The 15,206-nt window shown below is 39.5% G+C and overlaps 1 protein-coding gene across 5 annotated transcripts in view; it reads right to left on the bottom strand.

Annotated features, from left to right (window-relative positions):
* Nucleotides 1-443: 443 nt before the first annotated feature.
* The window catches only part of Mfsd8 (major facilitator superfamily domain containing 8), a 28,816-nt gene continuing 14,053 nt past the window's right edge, over nt 444-15,206 (bottom strand). Inside the window, exons 6-12 of one of the 5 annotated variants that reach the window (NM_028140.5) lie at nt 14,392-14,536; nt 13,003-13,058; nt 9,253-9,361; nt 6,206-6,340; nt 4,574-4,677; nt 4,242-4,489; nt 444-2,099 (exon numbers count right to left, since the gene is read on the bottom strand). In NM_028140.5, coding sequence (NP_082416.2) covers nt 1,893-2,099; nt 4,242-4,489; nt 4,574-4,677; nt 6,206-6,340; nt 9,253-9,361; nt 13,003-13,058; nt 14,392-14,536 — 1,004 coding nt within the window. In that variant the 3' untranslated portion in view covers nt 444-1,892. Of the gene's footprint in view, nt 2,100-4,241; nt 4,490-4,573; nt 4,692-6,205; nt 6,341-9,252; nt 9,362-12,891; nt 13,059-14,391; nt 14,537-15,206 lie in introns of those variants that run through there. The other 4 variants (XR_867172.3, XM_006500788.4, XR_375453.4 and 1 more) reach the window with 4 other exon arrangements.

A 15,206-nucleotide genomic window follows, 5' to 3' on the forward strand; every position in this document is an offset into this window, starting at 1 on the left:
ACCCTTTCCCAGTCCGTCCAGTCATGCTCTTACACCAAGTTCTGACAAATCCTCACCTTCTTAGGGAAATTTCCTAATCTTCTCTTCAGGTTGGGTTCCTATGGACTCTATGCTTGTTTATGTCTTTTTTGTTTGTTTTGTTTCTTCAAGACAGGGTTTCCATGTGTAGCTTTGGCTGTCCTAAAAATTCTATAGACCAGGCTGGCTTTGAACTCCAAAAAACAAAACAAAACCAAAAAAAAACCCACCTGCCTCTGCCTCCTACTTGTCTATCATCCTTCTCACAGCCAACCATAAGTATTGATACCAGCTATTCAGTGTCTGAGGTTCCTGATGTAAACTACTTAGCAGCTACTGCTCAAGTCTCAACAAGTACATGGGAATAGGCATGTATTCAGGTCCTCTTCATATGTACTGGAAATATGACAGATTCTTACAGTCTTGCTTTGGAATAGGCATGTATTCAGGTCCTCTTCATATGTACTGGAAATATGACAGATTCTTACAGTCTTGCTTTATTTGAAATAAATACTCAAAATGGAATAAAGTTACAAATAAATCTTCAACAGTAAATGGTAGTCAGATCCAAATAGTAGTTTATCTTCATTAAATTAAAATTCACAAGCTTATTTCATTTTCATACAAGAAAAGAGCTTGTTTTAAATAGAAAAGCATAATGGCTAGAGATGCTTTATGAAGTGACAATACATTCAGAATAAGAAAATAATCCTTTGCTAGATTTGCAAAAATAAGACCATTGCCCCTTTCACTCCTTTTTTTTTCACTCCTTCTTTAATATACACTATTAACAGTTTTTACCTCTCAGCTCCCTCCCCTATACCTCTTACTTCACTTTGGTGTTGAGGTGATGTTAGTCTAATCTCCCAGGAAGCGAGTGTCTCAGTAAAAAAGAAGGTGCAGTCATTTTGCTGGGTTGTAGCTTTCTGAATGGCAGTATTAGAATTCTAGGGCTGGGAAATGTCTGTCATGTTCTTGGTGGGAACATGTATGCTAAGATAAAGGCTTCTTCACTCAGTGCACTTTACTTTTTCCCCAAATATCTGCAAATCTGAGTCACAAGTAGAAATGGTTTCTTGCAATTGAAGAACTGTTAGTGTTCAGGTCAGTTTTCCTGTAGGAAGTGCAGCAATCATGAGGTAGCCTCTAAAGACAAGCGACTTGTATACTTCATTCATATGTATCACAGATCAGGATCTTACCTTCAGCTCTAAGCTTGCTGTGAGAAACTACTGTGAATTACACAGAAACGTTGGCGTGCTCTCATTCTCACTGGTTATTTCTGTCTCTGGGCATACCACACAAAGGTGGAATTTTAAGGTCAGCAGTGACCCAAAGATGAAAGAAAACACAGAAAGGCAGGAGAGGATATCCAGGGTCCAACAAAACAAAGTGGCTGAAGGAAAATGCTGCCTGCCATCATTTACTGCTGACAGCTTCAGAAGACCATGTAGTATAAGGTGGAAAGAATGGTGTTCAGGTTTTAAGGCTCAGTTTTATTTCATTAGGAAGCTGAATAATAATGCATTTTTATTTTTAAAAAACATTAATGAAAAAATATTTTTATTTAGTTTAAAAAATGTTTCATTTTTTAAACTAAATGTTGGCTCTGATTAATACAGAACTTTTGTCCAGTTCCACTGCATAGTCCATTGCTTTATACAGAGCCCTACAGTTCACACTAAGTGTAGTTTCATACCTACAGACCATTATCTTTTCACTGTTGAGTTCATGGGACTCCAGTAAAGTATGATATGAAAGCAGTTCACCTTTGATAAGGAGATTATACCCAGAATGTTTTTATACATCCTACCATTCAAAGTCAAGTTACTCAGTGTTGAGTTGAAGACAGTAGACAGCACAGACTCTCTAACTTACTCCTGGATCCTCATATATCTGACAGAAAAGGCAACGAGTCTTTTGTAAACAGCTCCTATTAGCAAGATGGTGAGCACTACTATTCCACACACAAGGCTGAATGCCCATCGTGGGCCCAAGTAAGTGTACACATGGCTGATGAACACAGGCCCAAGAATCCGTGCTGCACTTCCAGAAGTGGTTAACCAGCCCATGTATATACCCTGTAGTGGGAAAGACAGGACAACGGATTAATTCAGGTTTAGTTATTGTAAAATCAAAACAAACTTGTAATCAATCACATTCTCTACTCTCTGAAATGTCTCTGAATACAGCAAATAAACGGTATGGTGCTATAGGCCTGTAGCCTGGCACATGGGAAGTAGAGGCAGGAGGATCACCAGTTCAGGCTGCATGACAGGACCCTGTCTCAACTGATCTGGGCTAAAGAGATGACGGTTCAGTGCCTTAAGTTCAAATGCCTGAGTTCAGTCCTCAAAACAAATTAAGCTGAGCGTGTGGAGGTGGATCCGGGAGGTCTGGGGGTGGGAATAGGGCAAATATGATAAAGATGCATTATGTGACTGCTCAATAAAATACTAAGAACAACAACAAAAATGAGGCCTGGTAGCACGTTCTGGAATCCCAGAGCTGGCAAGTTAAGACACACGCAGAACCCTTGGGTTCTCCAGGCAATAGCCAGCCTACCCTACATACTGAGTTCTGGCCAGAGAGTGCTGATATTAGACGGGGTGTGCGTGTGTGTGTACGTATATGTGGTTGTGGGGTCTGAAGGTACTAGATCCCTTTCAGCTGGAGTCACAGGTCACACAAGCCACCTGATGTGGCTGCTAGGACTTCAACTCCAATTCTCTAGAAGAGCAGTAAGCACACTAAGCCACATCTCCATCCCCTTGTTTGTCTTTTAAAAATGATCTTACTGTATAGTCTAGGTTTGCCTAAGAGTCACCAGGTAGCACTGGCTGGCCTGAAATTTGAGATCTTCCTGCTTCTGCCTTAGAAATGCCTTAATTATAAGCATGTGTCAGATAGCCAGCTCAGTTTAACTTTTAAAGAGTAAGATAATTTGGAGCCATTTAAATAACTGCCATTAAAAAGAAGAGTTTGAAACATACAGAAAATAAGTAAATGATATGACCATGAATATGTGATTATAAATATAAAATGAAGTAGAACATTTTACTCTAAGTAAATCTCTTAATCCATGATAGACCCCTTAATTACATAAACGCGTTACATAGTCATAAAGAAGAGGCTGGAAATGGAGCCCAACTTCATTAAAATAGTAAATTAATAGTATGTCCTCTCTCAAAAACTGTTATTCATATTGCACCTATATATTTTTAATGTTATATAATGAATACAGAAATTAATTGGTGTGCGAACATGTGCATGTACACATGCTAGGAATCAAGACTAAGGTATCACGTACTCCAGGATAAAGGCTGTACTGCTGAGCTATACTTCCAGCCAATGGGTCTTGGGTCGTTTATTATTTTTTGTTTTTTGATTTTTTGTTTTTCGAGACAGGGTTTCTCTGTATAGTCCTGGCTGTCCTGGAACTCACTTTGTAGACCAGGCTGGCCTCGAACTCAGAAATCTGTCTGCCTCTGCCTCCTGAGTGCTGGGAGTAAAGGCGTGCGCCACCACCGCCCGGCGTGTCGTTTATTTTTGAGACTGAATCTCACTATATAGATCTGGCTGGCCTGGATCTCACTATGTAAACTAGGTTAGCCTTGGACTTGTAGTGATTTTCCAGCCTCAGTCTCCTGGGTGCTAAGATGTGTATAATCATCCCCAGCTTGGCCCCTTACCTTCCTACTTAGAAATTAATTTCGAACCAGGGCTTTAGTTCAGTAGAAGAGCAGTAGACTAACATACAAAGCCTTGGATCCAATCCTAGCACCACAGTTAGGCTTAAAAAACATACAGATAGATCTCAGTGTAGCACAACAACATAAAACTGTTATGTTTTCATCCTTTGTAATTGTCTAAGTCCAATTTGGCTGCCAATTTTGGTTTTCTTCTGTCTACTTTAAGAATGAGTTTTAGAAATTTAAAGTTCAGAGATTTTTTTTTCAATAAAAATTATTTTGAGCTCATAATTATTGACATCTGAGTTCTGATTTAGCAATGTTAATCTTTCATCAGAAAAATCTTACCAAACACATTACAAATTTTTGGGAGGTGGAGACAGAGGTATAACCTAAGTTCAGACATGCAAGGGATATGAGTGAGCTCCAGTCCCTGAGCCTCCCCCAAAGTCTGCTAAGCCAGCTTGTGTAAGAAGAGAACTATAGCAAAAGCAAGAAACTGCAGTTGACACAGTTGTAGTGCTGGATTACCTGAGGTTTGGGTCCTAGAACTTTTGAGTATAATGTATAGGACATGACACTGCAGGCTGGATAGCCTGTTCCAATTAACACAGCAGCTGTCAGGAACTGGGCCAGATGAATCACTGGGGTGTACAGGCACCAGGTCTGTTCAATTGGGCACCCAGTTGGCTGTTCACTGTGATCTTCTCTTGAAGAATTCCAAAGACCAATAATTATTTCCCCAAATGTAGTATTAGGGGTTGAGCTGTTGTGTAAATCTGTAAAATAAAGATAGAGCAAGGTATCACTTGCTACTTGTAAAGAATGCAGGGGCTGGTGCTAAAGAATTGAAATCACCATACCTTCCCACTGTATTTTGGGAAACTGATTTCCCCAGGGTAACAAGATAAAGAAGCCGACCCATACAACCACAAATCCTCCCAGGAGAATAGCACGCTCGCCAATCCTGTGGAACAGAAACTATGATTTTGAAATGAAATGTAAATATACGATTTCATTACTATAACTAAAAAATTTAAGTGACATTGTTATACAGTTTATTATAGTTATGAATTCCTGTGATGTTACATAGAATACCCTACTGAAAGCAACCAGCATCAGACACTGCTGTAGCACCATAGTCTGAGCTACATAGTGAGACCCTGACTTAGAAAAAAATAGACTTCTCTAGTAAACTGCTGATTTCAGACTAGGGGGATGGACTCTAGAAGATAAATGTGTTTATCTTCCTATAGAAAGTGGAGCTTGTCAGTAACTATTAGGGGACAGAGACTCAGCCAGGGTGAAGAATAATCACACCTATGATTTAGGGAATAAACCATGAAAGCTGTTCATGAGCTAACAACCTGTGTCTGCCTGTAAGACAAGCTGGGGATAGATAGCTCAGTGGTAGAGTGCTTGCCTGGCATGTTTGATGCCCTGGTTCAATTCCCAGCACCCAGAGAGAAAAATAAATTACATGACAAAACTCAATTTATACATGCATTCCCATATTCCTTACATACTGGGTTTCTAATAGTTACTTTCATAAAATTATTCTTTTAAAGTTAGTTAGGGGCTGGGAATAGAGTGGTAGAACATTGGCCTAGCATATTTGAGGCCCTAAGTTCAACTCCCAGCACCACATACACAAAGTTATGTGAGCAAATAACTGTGAAAAATAATAATTGTATTTGCCATGGTGAGAATATAGTGTTTGTAAGCTAAAGACCTAATTAGAAGTTCTAAAATATGTATGCCTATAATCCCAGTGCCTGGGCTGTAGAGGCGGGAGCATCAGGAATTCAAGACTAGCCAGGGTACATGAGACCCTGCCTCATAAAAACAAACAAAACACGCACACACAATCTATGTAAATTCAGTCTGTTCTTTCAGACATATTCTTAATATGTAGCATGTAGGGACTCACGGTCTTCTTGTCTCAGCCATCAATATAGGCTTTAATAACCAGAATTTCCCAACTTACTCATTCAATCTAGCAAGACAATGTTTAATGAAATACACTTTTAGTAATATTTATTAAAAACTATATAACAATAGATTAGAATACAGTGATTTACTTGGCAAGGCATTTTGCTTTACCAAAGTTATGGCATAGAATATAAAAATATAAAAATAAATCTCAGTAAAGTTTGCATCATTTTGCAAACTTTGAAGAACTATAATACAGTCAAGCATGGTAGTGTATGCCCTTAATCCCTGCACTCAAAAGGCAGAGGTAGGCAGACTGATGAATTCCAGGCCAGTCAGTTCTATAGGTCTATGCTGTGAATTCCAGACTAGCCAAGGCTACATACTAAGACCCTGTCTTCGCAAAAAAAGGAAAAACATATGAGAGAAAACGGTAACACATGAGAAAAAACTGCAACACAAGTTACTTTACTAGCGCATTCATTTATATTAGGCCTGTTTCATATATCTTTTTTATTTTTCAAAAAAAAGATTTAAAGTAAAAGTAAAAACATATAACTTACTTTTTGGAAAGTAATTTAACCCCCATGAAGACAAGAACTGCCTCAACTCCAAAAGCAACAAGGAGGATTCCATCATAGAGCACAGCCTGCTCCTGGGTCCAGGCGTACATATCCAGTGTTAGTGGGGTGAGGATTCTAAGAAAAGGAGATGGTGCTTCTTTAAAAGGTAGTTGTTAACTAAGAATTATTAATAAGGACATTAATAATACCTGTAAGAATATGCGGCCGTTTAAATTTCAGTTTAAATAAGAAACACAGTTACACTGCAGAAGGCTTGCAAACAGAAGACAGCATAAATAAATTACACCCCTACCCTCCCATAGTGTAGCAATGACTCATAGCGAGGTGGTGCTTTTAGCTTTAAGGGTGGGACTCTGGACGACTGACCAGCTTCTCTAGTGGTCTGCAGAGGGACCACTATTCCCTGGAAAGAGCCTCTACAAAGGGAAATTTTACATTGATACCTTTTTCAAAATCAGAAATGTATTTCAGTTTTGCTGGAAGTGTACGGTCTAGATTGTTTCCCTTGTTATTAAAAGTGTGCATGTTACCAGCAGTGTCACACTATCTATCACATTATGATTAGCGTTTCTTTCCATCAGTACTACTTACTGTGTTTCTTTCCCTCCCTATGAACACCTCTGCCTTCATATGGCTTTCTCCTTCCTTGCCAAGGCTATCGCTACACTCTACTGTCTTCTGTTGGCTAACAACAAAACAATATATATTTTAAATGTTTCATTACAAAGAACAATACAGTATCCTAGCCTTTGAATTCAGATGAGCTGATAGAGAAAGCAGATGCATGGTTTTTCCAAGGGCTACACAGTTAACATGTACCTAGCAATTCCTCTCTGGTACAGAACCCAAGAACACAAGACCAGAACTCAAGCAGACCCTTGCACTGCAGCATCACTCAACACAGCTGCATGGTGCCAACAAAGCTCTCGCCAGCAGATGAACAGGCAGCTAAGAATAGCTGGGACCTGCCTAAGAAGTTAAGAAAGTCTGATACACCGTGACATAAAGACCCCTTAACACCTCACACTCAATGAAATGAGATGTGTAAAACCAAAATACTGCATGATGTAACTTCTAGGAGGCACCTTATACAGGTCATTAGAAGCTGAGGAAAGGCGCGGGAGGTAACTGTGAAAGGGTAAACAGCTTGTGTGGGATGATGGTAAGGTTCTTGTCATGGTCACAAACAAAGTTGTGACCATACTTAATGCCACTGTATTTAACTTTACTTTTCTTCCTTTTTTCTTTTTTTAAAGATTTATTTTATTGATATGAGAACACTGTAGCTGTCTTCAGACACTCCAGAAGAGGGAGTCAGATCTCATTATGGATGGTTGTGAGCCACCATGTGGTTGCTGGGAATAGAACTTAGGACCTTTGGAAGAGTAGTCAGTGCTTTTAACCACTGAGCCATCTCTCCTAAAAGGTTTGGAAAGATGGCTCAGACGTTAAGAGAACTTGCTACCCTTACAGAGGACCCAGGTTTGGCTCTAAGTACCACATGGTGGTTCATAACTATCTGTGATTCCATTTTCAGGGGACTGATGCTCTCTTCTAACTTCCGTTGGCATCATGCACACACATGGTGCACATATATACATGCAGGCAAAACACATAACACATTAAACAAAATAAAAATAAGTCTAAAAAAATGTTTAAACTATTTAAAATACTGGGCAATGTTGTACAGTGTATAAGCCAAATTTAAGGCCTGTCTGGGGTACAGAGTGAGTTCAAGGCCAGGTTGGACAACTTAGCGAGAATTTGCCTCAAAATAAAAAGTGAGCAGGTTGAGGGTGTAGCTCAGTTTGCCTAGCATGCTGGAGACCTAAATTCAATACCCAGTATTAGGGAGAAAGGTTAATGTAAATTTTATGTGCTGTGTATTTTACATTAAAAACTTTCCCTGAAATGAATTGTGATTTTCATGTGGATGAATAATTTTAAAAATACATACACCAAGCACATCTGTATGTATTAACACAAAAATGTTACAGTGTATGTGAAAAAAAAAACAAGTTGTCAAATGGCAACATTACAGCTTATGCAAATGTAATATATTCCTCCCCTTCCTGGTTGAAAAACTATAAAGTGCCTGCAGGTTGTATGTGTGTGTGTGTGTGTGTGTGTGTGTGTGTATAATGCATTTGGTACTGAATCATTTACAGTATCTAGTTTTATACACATACTTTTCTCTCTTGAAAGGGTCCTGTGAATGAGTTACAAATTTTATAATTATTGATCAAAGATTAAATGTAGCTAATATTGCCAGACTTGGTGTTAATTATGCTATGATAATCTACATGCATTTTTATTTAAATTGGTTATGGTGGCAGATCCACTTAATTTCAGAACTTGAGAGGCAGAGACAGATCTCTATAAGTCCAATGCTAGACTAGTCTTAATCAAGAATTTGACCATGTCTCAAAGAAGAGAGAGAGAGAGAGAGAGAGAGAGAGAGAAAGAGAGAGAGAGAGAAAGAAAGAAAGAAAGGAAGGAAGGAAGGAAGGAAGGAAGGAAGGAAGGAAGGAAGGAAGGAAGGAAGGAAAAACAAAACAAACAAAAGTCTTATTTAAGAAAACTGTGCCTTAACATAATTTTTGTTTGTTTGGATGGTTTTTGTTTTTTCCAGACAGAGTTTCTCTGTGTAGCCTTGGATGTCCTGAAACTAACTCTGTAGCTCAGGCTCGCCACACACTCAAGAGATCTGCCTGCCTCTGCCTCCTGAGTGCTGAAATAATATGTGCACCACCATTGTCTGGCTCTTACATAAATTTTTAAAAGTCAAAATCTAGCTGGGCAGTGGTGGCGCACGCCTTTAATCCCAGCACTTGGGAGGCAGAGGCAGGCAGATTTCTGAGTTCGAGGCCAGCCTGGTCTACAAAGTGAGTTCCAGGACAGCCAGGGCTATACAGAGAAACCCTGTCTCGAAAAAAAAAAATCCAAATCTATGCATAATTAGGAGTGCATTAAAGAACATGGATTAGTAAGTAATGTGATTTAAGTAAATACAGAATAAAACTTACGTTTCATAAACAGCAAAGATAAATAAAACCACAAAAAACACAATATTGGTAGCCACAACAGCAACTTGATCAATACTTCCTTCAGGAATCTGAGGTTCATCTGTATTTTCTATAAATAGGAGAAAATTAGTATTAGCTATATATCTAATTTTCACATGATGGTAAAGTACTAGGAAATTCTTAGCCAGGAGTGGTGGCTCACACCTATAATCCCAGGACTTGGGAGGCCAAGGCTGGATGGGGCTGGTGGGGGTGTGGGGGGGGGGAATAGTGCTCAGAGAGTAAGCAGTCTTCAATGGTATTTAAAGTAATTTGGCCACTCTTCAGGAAGCACACTGGAGTCCATTGTCTGCGGGAATTACTCAGGCTAGCTTATGTCTCTCCAACTGGTGTCTCCCAATCCAAGTGTGCATTTTATAGACATCATGGAAAATGCATTTGCTTTCAGTGCCAGGTACTGATTTTTTGACTTTATCTAAAATTTAAACTTAATGATTTCATTAAGTTCTATCAGTAGTTCATTAAACCAATTCCCAGTTCTTTGGTTCATTTCAATGGCCTTTTTTTTTTTTTTTTTAATTTCAACACTATATGAAATTTGTGCTAGTAAAAGTCTTTCTTTTGGGACCAGCAAGATGGCTCAATGGCAAAAGGCCCTTCCACCAAGGATAGCCTGGAGTTTGATTCCCTAGACCTTTGTGCTGAGAGCAGACTCCCAAAGTGCAGCATGTCACATACACAAAATAAACATTTAAAATGTTTAATTTTACTTCCCTGTAATTAAAAAAGTTACGTTAGACTTTTGGGGGTAAGGGGGTTGAGCAGGAGTGGCAGGCAGATCAGAAATGGGCGGGAATGAGGGCAGTCAGTGTATGTTGTGTACATAAATTAAACTGTCTGAGAATATATTAATTACAAGTTATGTTAATGCCAGGGTTGGTGATATACACTGTTATCTCTGTACTCAGGAGGCTTAGGCAGCAGAATCATGAGTTGAAGACCAGCCTGAGCTATATGACAAGACCTATCTCAAAAATGAAAATCATTTGTATCTTTGCATGGAAGTGGCTTTAGAGGGCAAAGCACAATTTCTCACCTTGAACTAATTGTGTATTCAGTACAGACCATACCTGACACAACTTCAAAGTTATACCCACAGCCATATAAATCCAAGGACATCCATTCCTCATGTTGTTACTCAGTGTGGATGATGTAAATAACACAGGAATGGACAAGCTGTGTGCATGTGTATATGTGTGTGTGGTGGCAAGGGAGAAGCATGGTATGGCTTTCTTCAGGGAAAGCCATAGAAAGCATGTGTAAGTTTCTATCTCAGGAGAAAGGAGGTTTACAAATGGTCTGTAGTATTTATAGGAATCACTTCTGACTTTTCTTTTCAGTCACACCAAGAGTACTGGTCTCCTTCATCGGGATCCTTTCACAGAAGCAGTCCCTCGCTCTTCTGACCCTCGTCTTATCTGGGGAACACCTTTCTAATTCTTAGTTACTATCCAGAGCCTCTCTTGACTTCCAGTCAAGTATGAATGCTGCCTAATTTCAGAGTGGCAATTCCAACATACATGGTTAGTTTCCTGCAGCCTCACAGTGCTGGTAGCTGTAGGAATCTTGGAAATGTATCATAGGCTGAGGAAGTTGACTAAGTACCTAATTACAAGGATTTTAAGGTAAGACTACTTCAATATATTGATCCAAGTTTTAAGTGAAATTAATTGATTTGTATGTATATCAGTGTCTTGCCTGCACATAAGTATATACTTAGTGCTTGTAAAGGTTCAGAGAGGGCTTCGGAACCGCTGGAACGGGAGTTACAGTTAGTTGTGAGCCACCACGTGGGTGCTAGGAACTGAACCCAGGTCCTCTGCAAAAGCAGGGAGTGCTGTTAACTGCACTCCACCCTACCCCCAATTATATGTACTTAGAAATTACAATCCCACGCAATGAAAAGCTCTTTAAACTTGACTACCTTTACATTTAAAAGAAAATCAAATGAGTTTTTACCACTTGCATTTTATCAAGACATTTATTGAAATATTAAAATGATTTTATATGCAAGTATTTAGTAAAATTATACTTGGCTTTGTATAATCTTATGAAGTCCCTAAGCAAGTACCAGCTTGCATTCTTTCACATGGTTGAGTGCCACAACCAGTAATCAAACAACAATTTATTAAAGTAAAATATTCCTACTCACCATATTGGGAACTTCTAAATAAGCCAAAAAAAAAAAAAGCTCTAAAGAACTGGGTTGTGGGTTGTGAAGACTGGTGAAGTGTCTCTGTGCAAGCACTTAGGTCTGAGTTCAGGTCCCCTGTGTCCATGTGAAACTCAGGTGTGGTGGTGCTGACCAGTAACCCGAGATGGCGAGAGTAGGTCAGTGAGGGACTCTGACTCAGATGGTAAGGTGATAGGGCCACCCATCCATCTCAAAGTTTTTTTACCTATAAATGTTCCTGTCCAAAAGAAGAACAGGGACAAAAAAATGGAACAGAGACTGAAGGAAAGACCAACTGGGGAACAGCCCCATCTGGGGATACATCATGTCTGCAGACACCAAACCCAACACTGTTGCAGTGGTTGAGAGGCGCTTGTGGACTGGAACCAAGTGTGGCAGTTCCTGGGAGGGTCCATCCAGCAACTGACTGATGCAGATGTGGATGCATCCGTCAACCATCAGGCTGAGCTCAGGGAACCTGGTGGGGGAGCTGGCAGGACTGGAAGAGTGGAGGTCAACTCCATTGGAAGAACAGCATAGGCTGGCCTGACCACTCAGTTCTCCTAGAGACTAGACCACCAACCAAGGAGTGTACCTAAAGGAATCTTTGGCTCCAGAGATATGTAGCAGAGGATGGCCTTGCTGGACAGTAACAGTAGGGGAGGCCCTTGGTCCTGGAGAGGTTTGATGCAGCAGAGTAGGGGGATGCTGGAGCAGCGGAACGGGAGAGTGTGGGAGGGTGGAGGAACACTCTCATACAGGCAAAAGGGAGGGCAGACGTGGAATGGGGGGTTGGGGGGGTGACAGGGGTAACTGGGAAGTGGGATATCATGGGATAGGGGATTGGTGGAGGGGGTAATCGGAAAGTGGGATAGCATTTGAGATGTAATAATAGTAATATAAGAAGGTAAGGTGGAGAACAAACAAGGCAAACATCTGATGTAGATCTCTGACCTCTGAGTACACCCACATCTGTACACATACACCCATGGATACACCACAAAATAATTTAAAAGATGAAAATTCACATTTACAAAATAACAGACTGCCTACTATTGTGATTAACGTCCTGGGAACTGCTGGAAGCCAGGTGTAGTACAACTGTGACATGAGTACTGAGGCAGAGGAGCTCAATTTATAAGACAGCCTTGCTCTCAAGCACATCATTTTCAAGGTCAGCCTGAGCTACATACTGAGACACTGTTTCAAAACAACCACAAAAACTGCTTGAGACAGACCCTGTCCTAGAGTTACCAGAAGCATGGCAGGGAATACAAGGGTTTTGAGACACCCTCTTTGAAAAACACAAGTGATCTTTAGCAATGGCTTTAGTCTTGCCAATCATAAACACCATATAACAGATAGGTATAGGTTTGTTTAAGTAGGTTAATGTATATTTCTTTTACCTTTGAAAATATTCCCCAGTTACCCACTGCATTGTGCTGAGGGGCAAAAGCCATGTGAATACCAAGCAAACAATCAGGATACTCAGGTGGTGCCACACAGGCTAACAGTACCTTCTTGAAAATTCACACTCTTACACTGACGTCCCAAGTCATCCACACGATGCTCTCTTAAAAAGAAAAGCACAGGTAGTAACAAGACCTTACTTAATTCAGAAGCCGTTTGCTTTATCAGCACCCTATCCTTTCCATAGTCAGACATAGTTTTTTCTTATTGGCTTCTGAGAAATAGGGTTATTAATGATTTACTAATAAATATAACCAATAAACCTAAAAATATCTTTTTTTTTGTTCAGTACTGGGCATGAAGAATAGGGCCTTATACATGCTGGACAAATATGCTGCAAGCCTTGAGCTATATTTCCAGAGTGAGCTTGGTAAGGAAAGGCCCTCACCTGGCACCAGCTGTCAGACGCCTGGGATCAAGTAATCCTCTGGCCTCACTCTCCTGATCAGGAAGACCACATATCATCATATAAGACTTCTTCAAATTTTATTTAGAAGCATACGTGATTTACCTTAGTACATTTTAAATTTTTTCAATGTTTTGAAAACTATGAGTGGTTTTGGGAAATTGAATGAAGCACTCTAAGAAAATACAATGTAACAATGCTAGGTTTTGTAACAAACATCTATAATCCCAACATTTCAGAGGTTAAGGTAAGAGAAGTCTAAGTTCTCAGGCAGCCTTGTCTACACAGTAAGACATTTTCTAAAAACTAAAAACAAGAAACACAAAGTAATGGTACTAGTTTTAGAAAATGAAATACCATTTCCATATTTAAAAATTTACAGTTAGTAAATCAAGAATAGATCTCCCTAATTTGTGTTCATTCCTAATTTGTTTTATTACTGCAATTGCCAATATAATATGCTTTAGCTGATCAAAAAAATATGAACCCATCTATAGACAGCAGAACATAAAGAATTCACAGGGCCAGGCCTCACCGCTCAGGCCTATAATCTCAGCTGCCTGGAGGCTAACGCAGGAGGCTGCAAAGTTAAGGCCTGCCTGGTACAGGACTAGGCAATTTAACAGGACCCTATATCAAGATAAGAAGTAAAAGTGGCTAGAGAAGAGCTTCGGCAGCTAAAAGCACTTGCTGCTCTTGCAGGGGACCCAGGTTTGGTTCTGAAACCTAACTATACCACTTCAAGGTGACCTAATTCTCCCTCTGGTTCCTGAAGGCACTGCATGCATGTGGTTCACATATATACATGTAGGCAAACACTTAGAAACATAAAAGTAAATATTTATAAAGGGGGCTAAGGCCTGGGGGTACAGAGTGGTAGAGAGCATGTTTAGCATGTGTGAGGACCAAGGTTCAATCCTCAGTCCTATATACACAAAAAGACTTCATAGGAATGATTATCCTTCAGTAATAAGAAGGCTTGTTAACTTTTAGAATCTACAGACATAGCTTATCATTTCTATGTAGTTACCTTAATATAAAAAGAATCAGAATAATGTTTAGAATTCCCAGGAAGGCTGCAAGTAAAACTGGTGCTGTGTACATGTTGACCTGCAGCTTGATGATGTCCCACGTCACACCTTTTTCTCCAATGAGTGCAAAGCAAGTCTGAAAAACTAATAAATATGTGTACACGTCAGTTTTGATATGGGCACCAAAAGCTAAAAACTATAAAAGATGCTTACCACAGACTGCTAGTACATAGGAGCTACAATGTGTACTAAGGAATCTCAACAGGAGTGAAAAACTGGCTCTTGGTTAGTGGAGACAATTTATTCTTTTCTTATATAAATCACAGACATACATATGCGTGTATGTGTGTATGTGTGTGTGTGTGTATACATATATACATACTTGCACATATATTATTATATGTACTAAATATGTGGCATTAACATTGCAGGCAGGATGGAATAAGTAGCAAAAACATCTAAGAAGGCTCTTCAGGGAAACTGTTAAAGATATGAGACAGATGTGTGCATTGACAAACTGTAACAAACCAACTCATAATCTCTTCATCTTTCCGTTTTATTAGCATATACTATTTTTACCCAATTGGATTTATCATAATATTTTCATGGATCTATAACATGTTCTTCATTTTTGTGGGGGAGAAGGAGTACTGAGAATGGGGTCTTAGGCATGCCAAGTATCTACTACCACTGAGTAAACCCCAGCACCTACTTTTCTTCAAATAAAAAAAAGAAAGCTACTCTATATGAAAGTTAAGCTACAATGTATTCAGTAAGTAAATTATAAATGTTCAATTGAACTGCTGTATGGTCC

This window comes from Mus musculus, chromosome 3, assembly GCF_000001635.26.
Source record: "Mus musculus strain C57BL/6J chromosome 3, GRCm38.p6 C57BL/6J".
Lineage (NCBI taxonomy): Eukaryota > Metazoa > Chordata > Mammalia > Rodentia > Muridae > Mus > Mus musculus.